Source organism: Amphiura filiformis, chromosome 14 (genome assembly GCF_039555335.1).
Source record: "Amphiura filiformis chromosome 14, Afil_fr2py, whole genome shotgun sequence".
Classification (NCBI taxonomy): domain Eukaryota; kingdom Metazoa; phylum Echinodermata; class Ophiuroidea; order Amphilepidida; family Amphiuridae; genus Amphiura; species Amphiura filiformis.
Genome location: NC_092641.1, coordinates 21,556,346 through 21,573,055, shown reverse-complemented (window position 1 = coordinate 21,573,055; position 16,710 = coordinate 21,556,346). Strand labels below are relative to the sequence as shown.

The 16,710-nt window shown below is 35.3% G+C and overlaps 1 protein-coding gene across 1 annotated transcript in view; it reads left to right on the top strand.

Annotated features, from left to right (window-relative positions):
* Positions 1 to 16,710, top strand: part of LOC140169277 (angiopoietin-1 receptor-like) — a 101,730-nt gene extending 85,020 nt beyond the window's left edge. The window contains exons 16-18 of the mRNA XM_072192532.1: positions 12,104 to 12,197; positions 14,456 to 14,555; positions 14,751 to 16,710. Of these exons, the coding sequence (XP_072048633.1) occupies positions 12,104 to 12,197; positions 14,456 to 14,555; positions 14,751 to 14,822 (266 nt within the window). The 3' untranslated portion in view covers positions 14,823 to 16,710. The remainder of the gene's footprint in view (positions 1 to 12,103; positions 12,198 to 14,455; positions 14,556 to 14,750) is intronic.

Below are 16,710 nucleotides of genomic sequence, written 5' to 3'. Positions count from 1 at the left end.
CTGAATCCGTTGATCTATAGGAAATTCATCTTCACTTCAACTGTTTTAAAGTAAAGTTTAATATTGTCAATATATCCTAATTATAATCTAAAACAGCAGTCACGCTTACGCTAAGCCATGTAATCCATGAATGTTCATACCTAAATGCAGCGTGCGCAGTGAGTGAACCAACTCTATTGTTCAGGGAAGCACATCATTCATGTTCTTGAACAAAGAACACATGAGCTTGCTTTTGTGGGTTTGATACACACATATGTACAGTCGCACAGTAAGGTCAAAGGGTCATCAATAATGCTGTTTTTGGTATCAGAATAATTCTAAAAGATCAATCTATAGACCACTTGACATCACTGTTTATCAACAAAGGCGAGGGACTCGTCTATCGATATGCTTCAACGAGCCGCTACACTGTTCAATGGCTTTCTTGTACTATATGAATGTGGCGGGCGATTTAAAATGCATGTGCCCTTAGCAAACTACGATGCGTACCCACACTGCAGGGCAAAGAACAATGGAAATTGCCATAATGCGCGCGCATACTGCCGGGCAATGACGTCACATGCCAAGTGGTCTATATGAATATGTTCTCCATTTTGGTATGAAGTAGGAAACATTTGAGATATGGCCAATTCACAATGTTAAGTTACTTTTGGGACACGCTGTATATGTGCAAAGACGAGCAATTGGACACCTTGTTTGTTGATTTTTAAGGTTGTTTTAAAATTTGACCTCAGTTGACCTCTAACCGGAAGTGACCATCTTACTCATTAACCGATAAATCGTTGTGATGAGACGAGTAAATTGACGTGTCTCTTGACGACATTGGACATTTTTTTCATTTTTGACCCCTCTTGACCCCTCACGTGACCCCTATGGGGAGGGGGCCAGATGTCAAAAAATAAATTGTCAAAATTTTTGTCTTCATCCAATAACTTCAAAACCACCTGTAACTCAATTTCGTCAAAAGTGGACTTACAGTCTTCTTGCGCTCAGGTTTTCATATGCCAAAATCAAGTAATACTTTAAACAGAGAGAAGGAAGAATGGCAGATCGCATACTAGCACAATTTAACATGAAATTATAATGGAAACACAACATGCATATGAAGATAAACCAGAGAAAAAACGCTGGGCATACCTGCCTATGAGCCTTTCGTGATCTATGCGGCTAGTGTAAATAGTGCCATATCAGCATTATTCAGGGTCTGGTCGAGTATGCATTCAGAGCATTGAAAAAATCTAATTTTCTGTCCGATAACTCAACCATCAAACTGACTTCATAATTACTGTTTGTAATGTTTAGACCAGACTCTGTTTATTTACACAGCCGTGACTAACGTCACGGCTGTGTCTTTTCGTTTACAGGTTCTTTCTTTCTTTCTTTCTGCTCTAGCACTTACATGCTTATTTCTGACCTAACTTGGTCACAACCATCATTGACCATGCCCCTACATGTCATATGAAACTCGTGGGGTGAAGGTCACGCAGGGGTCATAGGGGTCAAAAACGTGATTTCAACTAAAATGCTTCTTCTCTCACAGATTACGTAAGACAGTGACACCATTTGCACACATGCATTTTTATTATCCAGTGTCTATGGGGTCCTCACAGATTTTGGGTCAAAGGTCATTAAGGGGTCACTTCCGGTATAAAACGAAAACCTTCAAAAATTTTATTTGCTAAGAAAAACATAGGACAGTAACGGTATGTTCACACATAAATTGTAGTTACCCTGTGTATATGTGGTATTTTTATTTAGGGTCAAAGGTCATTAAGGCCACTTCCGGTATAAAACGAAATACCTTTAAAATGCTTCTTCTCCCACAAATTACGTAGGACAGTGACACCACTTGCACACATGTATTGTTATTACCCAGTGTCTATGGGGTCCTCACAGATTTGGGGTCAAAAACCTTCAAAAAATTTTATTTGCTAAGAAAAACATAGGACAGTAACGGTATTCTCACACATGAATTGTGGTCACCCAATTCATATGTGGTATTTTTTATTTGGGGTCAAATGTCATTAAGGGGTCACTTCCGGTCTGAGACGAAAAACCTTCAAAATGCCCCTTCTGCCACAAGTAACATAGCAAAGTGGTGCCACGTGCACCCATGCATTGACATTAGCCAATGTCTATGGGCGATTTCATATATTTTGGGGTCAAAGGTCATTAGGGGTCACAACACGGCTGTGTTCGTGGGTTAGACCACAGCTAAGTCTAGTTCTTTTTTTTCATTTTGTGATATCAAGGTAACAAATGAAGGCATTCGTTTTGATAACCAAACCTTCACCATAGAAGATAATGAAGGTTATCATGATTATGATGACATCAGCTTAGACAGCCTAGAATATGAAGAAGTGACATCTTCAGAATGGGACATTGAGTGGAAGAATCTGAGTCTGTCAGGAAAGATACTTGGTAAAGGAAACTTTGGTGATGTTCAGATGGGCAGAGTCTGGATCAAAGATAAATGGATTCCTGCAGCAGTAAAGACTCTCAAAGGTAAGTGGACTGTTTTCTTTATTTTTTCCTCTATACTCCTTTGTTCTCTTCTCTCCTTCCTTTTCCGTCCTCTCATGCTCCTTCTCCTTCCCTCTTCTCTCCTCTCCTCTTCTTTCCTCTCCTCTCCTCTCATTTCCTCTCCTCTCCTCTCCACTCCACTCGTTTCCTCTCCTCTTCTTTCCTTTCCTTTCCTTTCCTCTCCTCTCTTCTTCCTGCAGAAGTAAAGACTCTCAAAGGTAAGTGGACTGTTTTCTTTCTTTTTTCTCTATAGTCTTTTGTTCTCTCCTCCCCTTCCTTCTCCTTCCTCTCATGTTCCTTCTCCTTCTCCTTCTCCTCCCCTCTCCTCTCCTCCCTCTCCTCTCCTCTCCTCGCCTCTTCTTTCCTTTCCTTTCCCCTCCTTTCCTCTCCCCTCCTCTCCTCACCGCTCCTCTCCTCTCCTCTCCTCTTCTTTCCTTTCCTCTTCCCTTCTCTTATCTCCTCTTCTCTCCTCTCATATGGAAAGGTATCTATACAAAAACGATTCTCTTATAAACCATCATGCGCACAGTTTCTACCTCGATACACCTGAGCACACATTTTCGTCCCAAGAGCTTCCAAGTAGAGAACAAGCAGTGAATGTCTCCACCACAGTCTTTGATTACACAACACGGTCGAGTGCATAGCAATGTAGGAGCTGTTTTAGCTAAAAAAATGGGCCTCTTTGATTGGTTTTTGTCGAAACCTCAAGTGTTCCCTTCATCCGATCAGAATGTTTTTATGTCAAATGAAAGCTAACACTTCCCCCTAAAAACACCTTTCGTCACTAGGTCAACAGATAACACAATTCAATGTTATAGTAAGGCAAATGTGGAAAATCTTTTGAAAACTACCTAGTCAAGCACATTATTTGACCAAAATGTAGATTTTAAAAGTCAAAACCTCAAGTGTTCCTTACAATATTTTTCAAATTTTATGTCATTAAATAAAAAAGCACACTTTTATTGTCCATATACTAGAGTCACTAGAATGAGCAATGGCCAATTCTCTTTAAATTGCAAATATTGTGCAAAAAGTTACTATTTTCGCCGGTTTGTCATATGGTTGTAAATTCAATGAACTATAACTTTTAAGAAAGAGCGCTTACAAATTGATATGCCTCTCCTCTCCTCTCTCTTCATAGTGGTTTATGCTATATTTCTACTCTCACTTTCTATGTAAAAGGGCCTGATCTTTCTCTCCGTCCATAACATATCCCTCTTTGCTGCCACTCAATTAATATCTGGTAATGCCACTGTCATGTAGGAATTTAGTTAGTACTAATAGTGGAAAACAATTACCCCAAAGAATTACGCAAGTGCATAGTAATAACAAAGCACTTATGTTAATGTTATTTCTCTTCACAGAGGGTACACCTGCATCAGAGCAGAGTATTGTTTAAGGAAGAATTTGACACAATGACAAGAATCGGTCATCATCCTAATGTGGTCAATATTCTTGGGTCTTGTGAACATGCAGGTATGGAGAGAGTAAATTAATGGGTACCTATTTTCTGACCCGTAGATATAGGGCTAGAGTTTCGAGCCCCTATCCAAACTTACGTTATGTAAAAAATCAAAAGACCACACCCAACCCGAAATAAAAAATATTGACATTCACATGATAAATTTATATTAGTCCACTTTTAGAGACAAATAATGGTCTTGTGAACATGCAGGTATGGAGACAGTTCATAAATGTACCTGTGATTCCGATGTGTGTACTCCCTAGAGTACCAATGAAATAGCTGGGCAGTGGTGTAACTCTCGGGTGGCAGCAAAAGGAGTCAGATAGTCATGGCAGTGTACTTTATTGTTTTGTGGTTCAAATATTCAAATTCACTATTTTGCTATAATTATTGATATTTCCACCCTAGTTTTGGGATTGAACAGGGCACCTGTCTCATCAAGAACATGATGAAGCATTTCCCCTTTGTCAGACAAGGTCAGACCTATAAATGAAGAGCCCTGTTGCAAAAGCCTTTACATCCACTTTTTGCTGAAATTGAGTTATTGGCATGACATTATAGTGGGGATAATAATACACATTTTGGTGGTTGTATGACCTTCATACCACCTTCCCTTCCGGAGATATTGTATGTTTCCAGTTTGGGAAATCTTAAGAAATTTCCGGAAATCTGAATATAAAATTTTAGGAAAATAATTAATTTTTTTGATTTATAATAGTAGCCTTAAATGTTCTTTAACTATTCAAACCAAAAGGAACTGTTTTGTGGTCACTTTGTTTGAAATTTTTCCAGATTTAATTAAAATGCATAATTAAAAAAGTAAATGAGATATTTCAATTTTTCTTTTTGATTTTGAAAGCATTAGGCAAGTTACATAAAGCAGTGCAAACAAATGAGCTCAAATTTGATTGCAAATGTGGTTTCTAGAAAAGGGGTACATTTATTTTGTTGCAAAAGCCCTTGCATCCACAAAAGGTGCGATATAAATAAAATAATTAATACAATAATTAGGAAGGCTTCACAATGTGCCAAACATATTCTTTTACTTTCTACTCATCAACGCTTATTCTGAACCCAAATTGAATCAAATCGAACAAGTAATACTTACATAATTAAAAAAGCTGTTTTTCTCAAAAAAGTCAAAAAGTGGATATAAGGACTTTTGCAACAAAGCTCTTCATATATTGTGTGGTGTGGTATTATTCTCTCTGGCACATACTGACCATAATTTTCGTTTTTCATTCAAATTTACACATTTTAGGTTCATTTTATGTCGTATTGGAATATGTTCATCATGGAAATCTTCGTAAATATCTTCGTAAAAGTCGTACAGAGAGTGAAGAAGCTTTCAGAAGGGGGAAAAGAGTTGTCACAGATCTGAGTCAAGAACAACTACTCAATTTTGCACTTGGTGTGGCGAAGGCAATGAAACATGTGTCTGATTGTGGGGTAAGAATAGTTTTGTTGGTGCTTTTTAGGCTCAGACTTTATAAGTTTTGCCTTTAAAAGTTGAATTTACATGCAGTCTTCTTTTGTTTGTACAGCTCAACTTACCGTACTTTGCCTAACCAGACAGTCCATGCCAAAATTGTTACTATACCTTTACATTTCATCGAATCTCTTTTTGATGTCTGTCATTTTGAACATCACACTTGAAAGATGTATGCTATGTAGAAACTTTATTTTGCAATTTCATAATTTGCATATTATTAGCATATTTGCAAGAAAAAACATGAAAATCAATAAATACCTATATTTTTCACAATTTCAATATTTTATTAGAAATTAAGCATGTAGGCCGTTTGTTATTACTTGATGAATGAAGCTGTTAAAACAGATTTTGATATTTTTGCTTATTTTTCCTTTTTTGCCCCAAAATGTGTAAAAATCAACATTTTTGGATGACCTATATTTTCTTTGAATATTTATCAAATTTCTTAATTTAGGTATAATACAGTGCAGAAAAAGATGTCAAAAAAATCTGTTAAAACAGATTTTCAATAAATTGTTCCATTTTCCATTTTGGGTTAAATACTCAATTTTCATGCGCGGGATATTTGAAACATAAAATGAAAACATGTCCATTGCACTTTTTCCTCGAGATGTACTATAATATCAAGGTTACGGATCCATCAGATACCTATTGTTATGAATGATCAATGAAAAGGTTCAGAAATGGGCTACTAATGGTCTGTCAAGTATCTATAGTTATTTTCATGACTGTGTCAACTCAAAAATCATGCAAGGTCGAATGTAGGAAAAGTATGATCAGTTGAGCTGTATATTTTGTTTGTTTAGCCTATTCCAAACAGTTATTTTTATATTGTGCCCTGAGTAATTCAATTTGATTATTTATCTTTGTTTACAATATTTAAAGTTATTCTGGTCAACTTCCTTGCAAAAGTCGGTGTGTAATAATATTTGTGAAACCCCTTTGTGACGTAATTACTGTAAACAAAGCCAGGACTATCAATTGGGTATTTCCCTAAAAAGTTAAATGTATGTGACATCATATTGGAATTCCCCCAGGAAGTGATGTAATGTGAAATGTTAATGTTTATAATTATTCTTGGGAATTTCCAGATTACATCATAATGTTGTGAAAGTAGTAATTGGCTATTTATTAATATAATGGGATTTTTCTGTGTTTGGCATATAAAAAATGTAAACATAATTCGTCACAGTTTACAGTGTTGTTGTGGGCTAGTTAATGTCCTAACAGTCCATATGCCTTCAAAGAAAGGAAATTGCGACTACTATCCAGTTATATCGGAGAAGATCTAGAATACGTCAAAGTGTGTACCTCTTCCAAGAAAGGTATACACTCTTCTGTCGACTTGCTGAAGTCTGGTTTATGAAAAATCACATCTGTCATTACTACTGGAAAGAGAGCAAAAAAGGAGGCAGACCTTTTTTCCTGAGGAAATTGTGTGAAAGGTGAAAATAACACCATTTTGGAGATAGACAACTGTACGAGGATTTTATGTATAAAAGTCATCAGTGGACTTCGCTGAACAGTGATCTTCACAGGAAAAGCAAATCAAGATATACTAGTATATACATCAGAACTATGAGATCAACAACAACAACAAAGCTGCTGGCTAAGTAAAATCATTAAACATAATGTATTTGATTGATTCTGACTGATTGTAACTCACAAGTAGGCGCCATGCGATACATCGCGACGATATGTAGTAGCAGTGGTGACGGGTGATACTGGTCTCCCATCCAGCATCTGACAACGACCGACTTAATGTTCACTACCCATCATGCAGTGCAATATAATAGTGGAAACCATGCACAATAATGGCCGCGTTTGTGGTGAAATCTCGGAAGTACTGCCGATTGCACTTAAAAATATTGCAAGTGTATAATACGCAAATGGATTCATACTACTCCCTATTCCAGATAAATACAGCACTAATTTTTTTTGGGATAAAAAATATATTATCCTGTTTTGCCAAATGAAACATAGCTAAATCCTAATCCTTTAGTTAGTCCTAACTGGCAATAAAAGTAAAATTTTAATATTTGGCCAATTTTTGGAAATAAGGGCCAAAAACATGCGTTTTTAGGGTGTTTTTCGTATGCTGTAACAATCAAGCTCAAAGACTTGTACTAAGACTAATTTCAGTTTATGCATTCTAGTTTTTGGAAAAGACATGTTTCATTTTTATAACCCATTATTTAATTATAGTAACAAAAAAAAAGTGGGAATTAGAGCAAAACTGCGGCATTTACTCATGATTTTTAATGCTTAGACTTGTTCCAAGTCTTTGATTTTTGTGACTCGATTGTCAGAAAACATGACAAAAATGCATGTTTTTGGCTCTTTTTTCAAGAAATTGGCTAAATATTAAAATTGTACTTTTTATTGCCACTAACTAAAGGATTAGGATTTAGCTATGTTTTATTTTGCAAAACTTTATCATATTTTTTTAATCCCCAAAAAATAGTGCTGTATTTATCTGGAATGGGGAGTAGTTTGAATAACGTTTTGGATATAAACTGTTTTGAACAATTGCCGTGGATTGAATAAGTATGTTATCTACTTGTTTATTTGTATACTTGTTGTTTGATATGGATACAAATATCGTCAGATGACGATATCGCGATATGTTTTGGCTGCGATATGCGAAAGACTGACGATGCCCAAGTCTACTCACAAGATTATTGTCAAATCATACTTAACTTTTGATTTAAGACTTTGATCTGTTAGGTTAATCCAACAGTGCATTTTGTTGTGCATTCTGAAGAAAATGTGTTTTGGCCTTGAGTCATTAATGACTCGTAACAATGTGAACTTTTGCAGGTAATCCATAGAGACTTAGCAGCAAGGAATGTCCTGGTAGGGAGAGGATTGACGGCGAAAGTAGCAGATTTTGGCATGTCTCGTGAAGAAGACATATATATCCAAAAATCAAATGTAAGTAAGAGAAGGTTTCAGTGTTTTCAATCTTCAACCCTTACCTTGCAAACCACTTCCACCTGGGTGCCTCATCTTGGAGCAGACGTCAGGTGGACAAAACATAGGGCACTTTCGACCATACCACCGGCCTGTTAGTATTATTTTATTGTATTAAAAGTGAAAGCTTTTAACTGCGTTCAAATTTCATCATATCCCTTTCATCACATCACATCTATTTGTCTGTAGAAAAATAGGAGAGTATGTTTTTAATTATGTATATTATAGGCTATATGTATGTGGGTGTGTGTGTGTGTGCTGGTACTGTTTATGTATTGTTTAATATTTAAAAAAAAACCTGGTGTATAAAAATCAAATTTCTGTATTTATCTGAGTAAACTATGATTGTAAAATGTACACAGGAAAAAAAATATAAAAAAAAAAAATAAATAAAAAATATTATAGCCTATTGCTACTGTAAGTAGTAATTGTTGTTTTTTTTGTTTTTTTTTTTGCAACTTTTCAGCAACGTGTACCTACCAGATGGCTGTCCATTGAATCACTGACACAGAGGATGTACTCAACCAAAAGTGATGTGTAAGTAAAGTAAAGTTAAGCAAAGTCATTGTTCATTGAATTTACAACCGTATGACAAAACAAGTGAAACTAGTAATCTTTCGCACAAGATTTGTATTTAAAAAAATTGATCATTGCTCATTGAAATGAAGATAGTATATTAACATAAAATCTGAAAAATATTGTGAGAAACACTTGCGGTTTTGACTTTTAAAACATACATTTTGGTCAAAAATCTTGCATGAATAGGTCATTTTCAACAGATTTACCACATTGCGTTATCGTTTAACGTAATGAAAACAAAAATGGAAACAAAATTCTGATTGGATGAAGGGAACCCTTGATATTTTGACAAAAACCAATCACAGATGCCTATTTTCCACTAGTCCAGATAGAAGCTCACACAGCACATATGATGCTATGCACCCAACCGTGTAATGCAAACAAAGACTGTAGAGCCAATCGACTGCTTGATTGGAAGCTGTTGGACGAAATTGTCTGCTCATGTGTATCGAGGTAGAAACTGTGCATAGATGCGTTTATAAGAAATTCATTCTGTAGCCATACCTTTCCATGTGATTTTGTTGTAAGGACAATAAAGATGATAATTGTAATGATGATGATGATGCATGGTGATGGTGATGATGATGATGATGCATGGTGATGTATTCATTTTTTCAAAATTCTTTTTTCTTTTCTTTTTCAGGTGGTCATTTGGTATCTTGCTCTGGGAGATTGCTACTTTTGGTAGGTGTGCACTATCAGTCAGGATTTATGGGTCAATTTTCTCAGGAAAATTTTCTGGACACATAACACCCATGAGTGCAGACATATTAGACATTAGCATAGATATCAAGGAACAGGGATAAAGACCTGGAACGTAATTCTATAAAATATTCATATCATGCTGATCACTCGCAACTGTGAGATTAGTATCTTTGAAAAGAGCGGTATTGTATTCAATCTATGATTGCAGACATACATATGTGATGAGTGCAACTTGTTTGTAGTACAGGGTGATATATTCAAAAATTGCTATAGCCTATTGCTATGAATTCTGTTACATCATCACTTCTACGGCAAATGAGAGTATGACTTTGAGGTCTATAATCTAAAATCGTGTTCACACGGTCGGACATAAGTGACCTATTACCGGTAATAAGTGACTTATGACCGCCCATGTGAACACGTCTTATGATTAAAAGGCTTGATCAAACTAAAAATAAAATTACTGATTGACAGTTCTACCACTGCGGTACCGGAGATTACCATATTTAATGGTACGTGTATGGGTGATCTCAACCAGTCATTTACTGTTAAGACACGCTGACGAATAGTAAGCTATGTAATCATGACTAGTTGAGATTACTGGAGTACATGTTCCTACTGTGAACTCAGGGTAGTGCAGTGGTAAAACATTCGACTGGTATTCGTGTAACCGTGTAAATCTCTGCACAAGTTCTGGTTATTTGCACTCTCTCAGTGTATTATTAGGCATGTCACAGTGGCTGCACAATACTTCTGCCACACTGTGCATGCAAGCATAACAGTAAATTGAAAAGCGCGCGCATGAAAGTTGTTCGATTTTGGCAAACATCCATGCCGAAAAATTAATTTCCTCATATGTGCTATTTATCACAATTGTTTGAATTTTTGATATATGGTGTGTGAAACCTTTCTGTGACTACCATCGGGTTTTTAAAAAATAAATATTGCTTCGTTTAAGAGCTACTACCTATTTTTATGGATTGTTGAAGATCCCTCATAAATCAATAAATATAAGCCTTTTGAAAAATCAAGATCTACCACCATTTAGCTGAAATACTAATCTTTCTAAGCATGTAAATTATTTCCGTCGACAACGAATGGCACACTTGAGGAGAACGATTTGAAATAAAACATTTTTTAAGTGAGTTTAAAGGGAGTAATATTCCAAACCACAATAGCTCTAAGCCATTGTGTGTGTCGAAGGCCACACCATTTTTGTATACGCGGTATAATACAGGGGCTGTTCCGTTTACCGTTTCTCTTCCCATGTTAATCCAGATATTAAAATGTTAATTTAAAGTCTCATTGCAAATGAATTTTTATTTTTACTTTTCGGATTTGGCTTTGAGCAATGGTGACACATACCATATTTACAGAAAAAATGCAAATTCTATTCCAGACACCGTCAAAATGCCAAAGTTTGTTTTTTGTATTATATTAAAGTAATTAACTGCAGATTCTTTACTCAACATCATAACAGGTTCATACTTGCCAAATTCATGATGAATGAAAAGACTTTCATTAAACATCGAAAAACAAAACAAAATTACTCATGCCTAATTTACATAATAATATCATGAATACATAATTAGCTGTAATAAGCTAATTTGCATAATTGATTACTTTTTGTGTATTTTTTGTTATCAATTGAAAGAACTTTGTATACATATGTTTGTGAAAAAAACCGCACCCTGATATCATGTACGGTTTTCTGTTGGCATCAATTTTGCATATTAATTAGCTGAACTTAGTCATTTTTTCAACTTTTATTTGTCTGCAGATTGGCCGGAATTGCTAAAATAGTATATTTGGTTAATTTATTATAATTATTCAATGATAGATTTTTTCATTTTGTTTTCTTTGACAAAGTTAAAAAAGATAGGCAATTAACCTGTGATACTTAAATTAACGTTGCTTTTTCAAGCAAGTGTCCAAATAAACCTTCAAAATCTCGAAATGTGCCAATTTTGTCATTATAGCAATTTGTGGCAGATTTTCATTCCATTTATGAGCATCTTAAAATTGACACTACGTCACAATGCATTGACCGATTTCAATTCGGTTTTTTGATTTTTGATGCTTTAATAAAGGTCATTCATGTAGAAACATTAAATAACGTGTTTCTGCTGCCCTTATTTTTGAGGTGATATACCTAGATACAATGTCAGTTTGCCTGAATCTGATTAACTCATTAAAATCATAATTTTTGTGCTTGCATTAGTTATTTCCACTCTCTCAGGGTGAAGCATATAGGCATCCTCATTTTAAGTTCAGAACACTAAAATATAAATTTCGATCCCATGATTTTTTGCGAAATGTGCTCCTTGGATTATTATTTATGTGATTTTTATTATGTTTTTGAAAAGGTGGGACACCATATTCGGACATAGACACGAAAAACATCTCTCACTATCTGAGAAGTGGTTACCGCATGCCCAACCCAAACTGTGGAGAAGACATGTAAGTATAAAGTTGAACAACTAATGAGTAAAGTAGGTAATGGGGATACGCATCCTGCACAATAATAAACACAATGGGGAACGATTGCTCGCTACAAGAGGGAACAAGAACAGTTTACCAACCCAATGTGTTACAATTAAACAACACACACAAACAAATGTTACCCAAGTACAAGTACACAAGTACAGGAGATTATTACTGATGCTTAATCGTTTCCCCATTAATCATTACTGATTAAGCATCATTGCAACCGGCAAGTCTATTTTGCATAACAGAATGTGCATAAAACTGCATAAACCTGCATACCAAAATGCCAAAGATTCTCAGGCTAAATGAGTAAAATCGTGTAGAGCTCCCAAGAGTGAGGAGTTGCACTGCATTTGTTTATGCCTTGTACTTCCAAAATCATGGTGGTAGACTTTTTCTTCGATAAGCGTTAGACTTGTTTCAAGCCTTTGGAAGCAAACCAGCCTCATTTCCAATAACATAGTTCAATAGCCTCATACAACAGTAAGTGCTTAAAATGCAAACTCAAGTTGTGGAGTATGAGTTTCTGTATACCCAAGGACGTGAGATCCTGCAGGCAAGGTCTTAAATATGGGCTTGGCCAAACTACTATATAGGATAGGTAGGTGCCAATAATATAAAACAAAACATAATTTCCACTTAAAGAATCATGATCCCGAATGATTTCCCAGCATTCAGTAGAATTTTCACTGTACTGTACAATATCATGTTTAGCATAAAACAAAATATGAACACATAGCAAATTCATGCTAATTTATGTGGGGCATTGTGGGGTATGGTTTAATGTTTATTTATCTTATCTTAGTCTATATCTTATCTTAGTCTATCTGTATACATTAATGTTATATGGTACTCATAAAAATGTTGTCAAGTAAACTTTTAATGTCTTAATATCATTTCCAGATTAAAATTAAAATGAGAGGTTAAAAACTCCAGAACATTCCAAGCATTGATCTCGGGAAGTAGTACCTCACAGGATTTGTGTTGTTTCCAATTGTTTGTTTTTTTGTGGATTAATATTGGCAGTGGAAAGTCGAAATCATGGACACAGAAAAGCTAATCCATGTATATTTCAATTTCTTTTGTTTTATAGTGGATATAAAACATATAGGCCTATAATATTACTCTGTTTCTTCTTCATTAAGTTCATTTTCAGTCTTAGATATCGTATACTAGGCCTAAAGTAATATTGTTATTGGCCTACCAAATTACACAATGCAAATTTGATGAAATAATGCATTTCAGTTTACTAGTATTTGGGGGAGGGGGTCTCAAGGATTTTATGGGTACCCAAAATAGTTGCAATTCCGACAAAAGTCAGAACAATTTCTCCTCCATTTTTTGTTGTTGAAAACTCGGACTAGAAAAATGTTTTTATTTTTAATCGGCCCAAATTTACGTAATTTTGGGGTTTTTTCCCCCTCAAAAGTGGGGAGGGGGGCAAAAAAATGGGGGAAATTCCCCCTTGCCCTGCCACTGTAATCTTATAAAAAATGTTACTAATTAATATCAGACTAATATTTATACCAGGCAGGCGAGCAATACAAAATCTTTTTAAACTTCTGCAATTTCATGTCTAATTGACCTCGGTATTGACCAAGTCCAAAATTGTGTGTATTTTCTATCACCATTACCATGGTTACAGATCCAACATGCAACTCAACACAGTATCAGAAATTTCCTCAACTGACTTGAGACATAATATGACAAGCTGAAATGATAAATATAAACACAGACATCCTTGGAACATGAGGCCTGTTAAAACAATTAATACCACAAATTATAACACCCACATGAGCTAACACAAACACGCTTTATTCCCCAATACACTTGTACAGGCATAGAATGACCTTTGAGTCTGTTGGGTAAAAAATCCCATACTCTTTAACTTGAGGTCAACTTTTAGCTATATTTATTGAATGGTGTTAATGAACTTTGCCATAGGAGATGAGGTTATTTTGGCAGACACTGTAACTCGTAGGAATGAATAACTCCCCAAGTCCTCTGTCCTTTTAGTCTGCAAATCCCATTATGCAGTTATGCACTTTCTGTTATGCAAAATAGACTTGCCGTCATTGCAACACAATATTGGGAGTTATAAAAATGGCTGACATATTTGGGACTTAAGAAAATGCCAGCCATCCTAGGCCTTTTCTAGCTTAAGAATTTCCAGACATGAACAAACTTCATTCAATACTTTGTAATTATGCCACCTGTCTGTTTTCATCCAGGTATAAGCTGATGTCATCATGCTGGCTGGAAGATCCAGATGCAAGGCCATCATTTCAAGATATTGTCAATGTTCTAACCAACATGGCAGAACAACAGCAGGTATGGCTGTTGCATGTTTTAACAATTCACATGTATAGCAATTCACATACTTCGCTAATGTATAAGCCTTTGTCTTTGTTTTGTTAATATATCTATTTCTATACCCTTAAATGAGCATGTTACAATCATGCAATGCTCTTTTAAATTTCAAAAGTTGTATATTTTAATATATTCGCCATTGTTGTGTTTTTTCAGATTTATATGTCAACTCATTACTATGAGAACTTCAAACATGCTGCAATCAGAAGAGACAAGGATGACAGATAGGCAGTGATGGCACAAGAAACGTGTTTTCGGTGGGTGGCAACTCCCAAAGTGAATTTCAGAGGCGGTGGTCAAGAATCGCACTTTTGCAAATGCAACATTTGGCACTTTTGACCTCAAGGAGGATTTTATCTAGGGAAGGGGAAACACGGTTGTTTGATGTATACAGAAATGACTTCATTATTAACTAAATGCAAACTATAGATGGCGCTATTTATCTTAAATCATATTTCTCTATTTACAAGAGGTAGGTGATTAATACTGCCATTAAAACAGCCGGAATAGTTCAAACAAGCACCAAGGAAATTTTATAAGCATACTTTATCAAACTAAACTAAATAGTGCCACCCATTTTGTCATTAATAGGCACATTTTATATCCGAAAAAGCTTTAAAAAATGCTATAAAAGTGAATAATTTTGTAAAAGAGGGGAAATTAAAATTGCGAATGACTCAAAAGCATCTGTATACATTAGCATGATATTGCTTTTAGCTGTTTAAGCCTAAAATTTGTTCATTATGTTTTGTTTGAAAAACTAATAAATGATCCCATCAAACAACCTTGGATAAAGCACAACATCAAGGAAATTGTCGTTTGAAGCACTTGATGTATACAGACGATGTCCTGTATCCCAACATTCCCCAACCCTTTCAATTGGAAGTGTCACAGGCCTGCTGAGCTGAAAAATGACTTTGTCTAATATTGAATTGGGCATGTTGAGGGAGCAGGGGCTGATGTATAATTGGTTGCCCTTTGATTTTGGAAAGCAATACAGTGTAGCACGATTTTTACCGGTAAATTATCCCCCATTGCTCTAATATGCTGTCACAGTACTGTCGTCTGTTAATGACAGCTAAAAAGAATCATATTTTGTACTTTTACTCAGAAAAATAACCTTAAGAGGAAAACGTTGCTTTATATTATTATCTATATATCACAAAAGTAATTCCTCAATGCTATATATACTGCGCCATAAAAAATATCCTTACACTTGAAAAAATAATCACGATTTCAAAACTGAACCATATTGGGGTAATTTTGTTTTTTTTAATAGATGCACTATCTAATCCGGTACATTACGACACCCTATTGAATCCAATGTAACTTCAAGAAGTAAAGTACCAAGCATTTGATTAGACGAAGGTCCAGTTTTAAAAGTGACAAACTGCCTATTCAAAACTCCACTGACTAGACGTCAGGTTTGAGAGTGGTGAATGGCTAATTTGTGCGTGCCTTTAATTTAAAACAAAGGAACAAAAGAAAACTGAAACAAAGGAGCTGACAAAAAATGAAAGTTATGAGAAATAAAAACCGAAATAAACTGCTTTAAATAAAGCTTCATTGAAGAAACTGTGTTCTCTCTTTGTTGCGCTTGTTGGAATCTTTTTAGTGCGCCTTGTATAGGCCAGAGTGTCACTGTTAAACCTGGACCTTCGTCTATTGCTTGTTACTTTACTCCCTGAGGTCACATCGGATTCAATGTGGTACGTACTAATGTGCAGGATTAGATAGCGCATCTATTAAAAAACAAACAATTTACCCCAATATGGTCCAGTTTTCAAATTGTGATTATTTTTTTTACTTTGTAATCTAAAGGAAAATTTAATTCGTGTATTGCTGTACCCAACATGTTTTAAAATGCAAGAATGATTTTTTTTTGCATTTATTACTTCAGTCAATAGGGACAGTCTATTTTGTCAAAAGAGTCATCAGCCAGGAAAGGGTGAATAGCTTAATTTAGGGTTAGTGTAGGAATATGGTTAGGCTAAGGTTAGAATCAATGATATGTTTAGCAATAGGATTATGTTTAGGGTTATGATAAGTGTTAGTGTGAAATAGGGCTTATAACAACTCTTATTGGATGATTTTTGTACCCTTGGGACTGTCGACC